This window comes from Styela clava, chromosome 4 (assembly GCF_964204865.1).
Source record: "Styela clava chromosome 4, kaStyClav1.hap1.2, whole genome shotgun sequence".
Lineage (NCBI taxonomy): Eukaryota > Metazoa > Chordata > Ascidiacea > Stolidobranchia > Styelidae > Styela > Styela clava.
The window spans coordinates 1079796-1086902 of NC_135253.1; the positions used below are offsets into that span (position 1 = coordinate 1079796).

The 7107-nt window shown below is 35.9% G+C and overlaps 1 protein-coding gene across 1 annotated transcript; it reads right to left on the reverse strand.

Moving 5' to 3' along the window:
- Window positions 1–969: 969 nt before the first annotated feature.
- On the reverse strand, window positions 970–7107 carry LOC120346462 (uncharacterized). Its single transcript, XM_078111902.1, has 5 exons — window positions 4265–7107; window positions 3624–3909; window positions 3388–3451; window positions 2640–2805; window positions 970–1827 (listed from the first exon to the last, which is right to left on the reverse strand). Exons 1-5 carry the CDS (start codon window positions 5197–5199, stop codon window positions 1545–1547), a joined length of 1734 nt encoding a protein of 577 aa, XP_077968028.1. The 5' UTR covers window positions 5200–7107; the 3' UTR covers window positions 970–1544.

The following is a 7107-nucleotide window of genomic DNA, read 5'->3' on the forward strand; positions in this document are numbered from 1 at the left end:
TAATGTCAATCGATTAAGTTTAAATACTTTTGCACGCAAGGCGACGACGAGATGAAGACTACATTAGCACTGCTAGCCTGTATGTTTAGATTTGCTATGGGTGCGTTTTTTGCTCTTTTTTAATTACTAATTTTAGCCTTAAGTCATTGAATCGGGTAAGCAATGGAGGATGAAAGCTCCTTCATATACTTTACAATTTATTACGAAAAGAGAGAATGCATAACTGCGCAGAATAACCGGTATCGCAGGCACGCGTCGTTAGTTGGGCAATTCGACAATCCGAAAATCTTCCCAGTTGCTCAATTTTTCAAATTCAATAAAATGAGCCCTGTTAAGAAACCTTATTATTATAAGCATATATATAGATCGATACCTCGGTAGTTGAAGATAATCCATTCCTGATTATTGTTTGACTACCGATTCGTTGGAGAACCGAAACTTTTTTTGCCATGAGAAACAATGGTAATCATTTGAATTCGTTCGCACGCATTCCAAAATACCCAAAATATTAAAAAAACGCGTACCTAAATAATATTATTTGTTTGAATGTGTACATAATGAAGATAGAAATTTGTATTCGTTACTGTACGTTTGAGCACATTTTCTCTGGGTTCTATGTAATTCGTTTTCTGTGTGCGATGACGTCATCACAAATTGCAAACCTTGTGGCGGTTCCTAAGACTGCCTTACCGTTAGTCTACTGCAGGGGTCCGCAACTACGCGGTCGCGACCCAAATTTGGGTCGCGAAGCCCTCCGCTCTGGGTCGCGAAACAATTTAAATTTTCCATAAATATAAGCATTGCGTCTGTGTAGCATATTTATGTATAACAATTTTTTTAAATCTCTGATTACACTGTTAAAAAAATTTTCCCAAATTTACTAAAAAAAAATGGCAGCAAAAGTACTGGCCCCATGTAAAAAAAATTACGAGCCCTATCAGTAGTATTATGAACAGTATTTTCAGTAAATTTACAGAGATTGATGGTAGCAAAAATTACTATAAAACTGTAAAAAATACTACTTTTTTGACGGCAGTAAACCTACCCACCAGTAGTAATATTTTTTACCTTAAAATAGTAAATAAAATTACTATCTCGATGGCAGCTACCTTACCCGACAGTAGTACCATACAATACTAGCATGATGGTAATTTCTCACTCGCGATGACCGAACCACTACGAGAGTAGCAAAGATCTACTGGCACGACACAACAGTAAACACACAGAATATTACAGTTAAAATAAAAAAAACGAGATTCTGGAAACGAAAATCATTTTATTACAATTAATATTTTTAGCATAAATACACACTGAATGCCTTTAAGGCTTGTAAAAAACAGTTTCGAAAGAAATTTCATCAAATTGCCTCAGTACTGATACAAGTACATTGTATGTGTAAAGCTACACACAATAATAACCCAGTATTGTAAGACTCACAGATAACTCACATATTTTTTAACCTGGTGGAAATAAGTGTGGCTTATTCACTGAAAAAACTTTGTCATCCCTGCTATCTAGCATATTCCATTTTCAAGTTTTCTCTTCTAGATTTGAGCTTTTTTGTGACTTTGAGCAAAAATAGGCATGCAATGAAAAAAAATAAAAAAAAGCTTAATGGAATCAGATTCGGAAAAATTCGATTCGAAAAAAAATGTATCCGGAAGTGGCAACCCTAGCAGTAACACCACCACATCAATTTCTAACAACGGCACATATAACGCCTGTGATAGATTCACTCTTCTTGCAAGGCCGATTACTTTTGCATTAACGTCTTTGCCTTTACTTTTTTTCGACTTAGTGCCGCTGGGGTTTATGTCACCGAAGAACCTGAAAAAAGGCAGAACTTAAATGGCGAATAGGTTTCACATATGAAATTTGGAAAACGTCCTGTTATCTCACCACCAAAATAGTAAAAACACAAACACTGGACAAAAATAGTAAAAATGTCAGGTATTTATAATGTATCGTGCCTTGCCAAGGGATAAACAAAAAACTGTCAGTGGGCCAGGAATGCAATTGCCAAACCAGAAAGCTACAGATCCTCCTAGCCCCCAGTTGTCGCAAATCGCAATAGGCTCATCCGCTCGTTGACATTCGATTGCAAATGCAGCAATTGAAAAATATTGTATTAATTTCTGTCATTAGTAATGATTTTTTGCAAATATATCAAAAATTTCCTGCTACAAAATGGAGAGCACAGTGACATCGTTTTAAATTGAAGTTCACTAAAATAGGATTGTTGTGAGTTCATTTTTCACATATGAATGTAAAACATATTAGATTAGGAGGAAACATGTAAACATGTGTGGTACCGCCAGTCAGTCATGATTTATTTTAACCATTAATCGGTACCGTACCGATGAATGGTTAAAATAAATCATGACTATTATTAAACACCTAAAAACTGTTTAACTAATTAAATTATTCCCAGCCCTACTCGTGGCCCAGTCCCCAGGGTATGGACACCACGAGTTTGTGCAAGTCCAGTCACATATTTCATTTTCACAACCCATTTTTTGTATTGTATGTCATCAAATAACACTACATGACAGAAGTAACAGGTAATTCATCAACAACGTGTACATTGTGCCAACAGCAAGAATTATATCAGCACTGTAGACTAGCACATTTTTTCTTACCTCTGAATAAAATCAAACGTCAGCAAGGCCTTATTTGGATATTCTATGTTGAAAACATAGAACGAAGCAAACTGAAAAGCCACCGCTTCAAAAAACGATCTACAGGAACACACCACTTCTCGTTCAGCGATGACGTAAAAAGTCTCAGCAGTCGCTACCGTGTTACCTGAAACACAAGATTGTAAACTTTAGCTTCGAATCTATAGGCTTATGAATAAAGTGAAAGTCACTTGACAGGTTGATTAATCTTATTATCTCAACTTCTAAAGCCAACTAATAACAAATACACTTACTAGAGGTGGACGATTAGTGATTTTTTGATAATATGCAATTACACAATTATTAATTGTATAATAGTACGATCATCTCAAAATTGGCTTTGGCTATATATTTAATATAGCAGACATGGATTTGTACTTATTTTCATTCACCGTTGATAGCGAGCGTAACACTGATAGAACGAAGGGAGAACTTATTATATTGATGAGGCTTATGATAAGCATTACGTTCTTTCAGAAATATTATATTTCATATTTCAAGCAATGCATACTGTGACGCAACAGTTAAGCAGGTAGCATGACAGAAGCTGGTGATATCATTTTATAATAATCACAACTGAGAAGTATATGGCGACACAAAATGGCCTTTGAAAAAGTTGCAGAATTAATCACAGGAAAACAGCTATCATATCATATTTCGCAATTGTTCCTGATATTCACAATTACATCGCTCACCTCTTAACACTTACCTATGCAAGCAATGAATGGAGATTTTGGAATATCTTCTAATATCTGGGGAAAAGTGGTTTCTTTCTGAAAATAGGCAAAGTAGTGAATAAATATGCAAAAAAATTCCGTTAACCACTATCATGCAGTTAGTTTCCAATTAATTTGCAGTCGGCTCACAAAACTTTATACGAACAGTGTTGTGCACAAGTTACATTACTCTTGATGCGAAAACTTTCAAAAAAAGCATAGAACATACCTGGAAACACTTAAATATTTGGTTTAGGTCCTCTCCGAAATAATAGGCGATCAACGTGACCACCCCAGTCGATTTTGGTAATTCAGTTTTCAGATTCTTTGATTCCGATTTTGAAGAACTTATAAATTCAGAAATTTTCTTATTGGTTGAACATTTCAATGTCCCAAATAATAATGCCTGAGTAAGTGATCCACTTTCTGATTGAATGACACTAAGTACTGGTAATTTCATAGAGGTTGGCTCATCGACCTTGCGATTAGTTACATAATTTGTTCCTATTGCAAGACTGAAGAGAGATGAAAGTAACATTAAATTACAGCCTGCTTGGAAAAGAAAGGGCAATTATTGTCAAGCAATTATTACACAGACATGGAAACAGACAACCTCTAGAGCACACTATGTCGCATGTGGTACCAGCCTGCAAGAACAGGTGCACAATAACTAGGGTACTTGATTATGAAGTAAAATAAAGAATAGAAGAACTTCAGAATATTTAAGTATAGCCTAACCTCAGATAAGTTATAACCTCTTATAGGAAGCAATAAATAATGGGCACAAGAAGGCTTTCAACAAAAACTCTGCAAGGCATAGCATTCGAATGAAAATTATCTTGCAAAGTATCAGATATTTGTGCAACTTACTTGTAAATGCATATGGAATTGTCTTCAAGTTTTTTTAAAATATTCTTTTTAGCTTCTGTTTTACCAACCAATGTTTCATAATGGCGCATTAAACAGATTCCATCGAACAAGTGTGGCCATAACTCCTTGATCCCACTGATGCTTTGATTTTGATTTATATGCTTTCGTTGAAGAGGGAAGGTCTGTTTCATATATTCTTCCACTTTTCCCAAATCCTGATCAGACTTTGATAATGTGTACTCATGCTTGAGCCACATTCTAAGTTGTTCAAGTTCCCCTTCATTATCTGTTTCAGGACCCCAAAGCACACAGCCATATCTGTCAACATCTACTTGTTCTTCCACCTTAGGCTGTTGGCTTCTCTTCTTTGATGTGGACTTCCGCAAGTTGTCAATACGCCAAACCATTTGTTGGGTCAGGTAGGAATAGCCAGACCCAATGACTTCACCTTCAGGTCCACTTGTATCTTGGAAAGACTTTGGATATCTACGTATGACCCTTTTAGCAATAGTCGACAATTCTGCCCTTGACGGCTTGGAACTGCCCGACCACTTCAGGACAGAGTCCACAAGAATGCGAACAAACTCACTTCTTCTGGCTGATGGAACAACTGTGCCATTTTTGCACATTTCAATTATGTCAGTGGGAAAGTCTTTCCAAGATATCACAAAGTTTTCTGCATTGCAAGATGAAGAGGAATCGCTGAATAGTTCAGTTGCATCGGATGAAATATCCAGACATAGACTATCTTTCCAGTATGCAACAATTTTCCGGGCCAATATGACAGACACCACACCATAGAGGTCTTCCTCTTTAATAAGCAAGAGATCAGAAGAATCTTCGACGCCAAGGTCTATTAATTTCACATCCAGGTCTTGTATTGCTTGGTTATTCAAACCAATTTTAGACAGTTCATTCAAATTTATATTAGCCATTACTAAAATCTTCAGCAGTGCCAGCGAGAACTAAAACATTTATTGAAATCACAGCCAAAAATAAAAAATAAATTTTCAAAAAATAAACCTGTCAATGTAATCACTACTTTCCTATATTTATTTACTTTCCTATATAAACCTAGGCAATGGGAAGGGCCAAAAATGTTGAACAGGTTAACGGTACAATTAACCAATTTTATGTACTCAAGGGTTACAATTCTTCCGAGCATAAGTCACTGAAAACAAATTTAGCAATAGAACTAACAGACGCAAAAAAACGCAATACTTCATATTTTCATCCATGTTATTATGTCCACTAAACCATGCTTTATTTTATTTTTTCAGTATAACAAAACCTGTTAGTGGATCTAGTGCTGTCAAAAAGACTCGAAAAGATCTCTAATAACTATTACTGTCATTTTACTGTGAAGAAATAAAATGTCCTAACAGTATTAGGATATGTATATAATACAGTGTAAAGCGCCAAATACGTTCCGACCAAGATGGCCGCCTTGTAGACTTTGTAGCTATAATTGAATTCATCTGTCTGTTACCGGTACCGGTACCGTACCTATTGTTGCCACCGACTTGTAACGTTTGAACGTATCACATCACCATAGGCTACCGGTAAGTTACATCTATTCCGAAACAAATACTGAAATAGCCAATTCAGATTTTTACTCTTGGTCGTCGATAGATACTGGTGCCGGTAACACGGCGAAACTAACGCAGTGTGTAAGCATGTCGCTGTATACAGGTACGGTACCATTAGATGCTGATGTACACGGTATTTAAAGAATATTTTGGTCTACCAACTACAAGTCTACTACTGTAACACAAACATGCTCAATTAACGCATGAAAAGCTACAAAAACCAACCGCCTAAAATAAACATCTACAAAAACCAACCGCCTAAAATAAACATCCACTAACGACAAAGAGCCTCGCTTACCGAGTCCTAATTCCTAAACCAGAAAAAGCGCGGGCTACAGGCACGTGACATTTGAGTGATGTCATAATTGGCACATTACCGGTACCAAATGACCTGTGACGGTAAAGAGAAGGATTAAAATATAGGAAACTTTGTTCTCTGCAAAAAGTACCAGTACCGGTACCTCAATAATCAGACCACTACCCGTGGTAAATCCGCACCTACCGTACAGACCGTTGCTAACACAATCATCAAACTCAGACTCAAGCTATTGCATACTTAACATGCGTACCGCATTCAGTTTTCATACGCACGCAACCGATGCTGAGCTCCCAAACAGCTTAGCGTCCCAGCCGAGATGCGCGGCACAAGGAAACTCGAAATCAAAAATGCTGCGCACGCAACCTGCCCCGTGGAGTTTTTGCGGATGAATATTTGGACAAATAGGTCCGCTTACTTCCGGAAAAATAAGATATAAAACAATATCTTATCTTGTCTAATGCAATAGCAAAACAATCAGAATTTTTGGGTGATGAACCAAAATAATTCTAGAATAAAATTAATTCAAATTAATTTGATACCCAGAGCAAAATTTAGATGAAATTTTAAAGTATTTAAATTTGCTTCGTGACTATATCGCATGCGTAGGTAGATAAATTCGTTCATTGGAAAGAATAGTTACTCGTAAATTAGAGGAACTTAGATTTTTTTTACTTTTTCCAAGTATACAAATCTTTTTACTATTTTTCTGTTATATTAATTACTAACTGATCAGTGAAATTACTACTTTTTCCAAGTATACAAATCTTTTTACTATTTTTCTGTTATATTAATTACTAACTGATCAGTGAAATTACTATTCATTAGTAAACTATTAACAAACAAGCACCCTGATTGGCTTAGCTAAGCAAGTCACGTGATTTCAATAAAATACTCGAAAAATTAGTAAAAATTTACTAGAAAAATTAGTATATTTA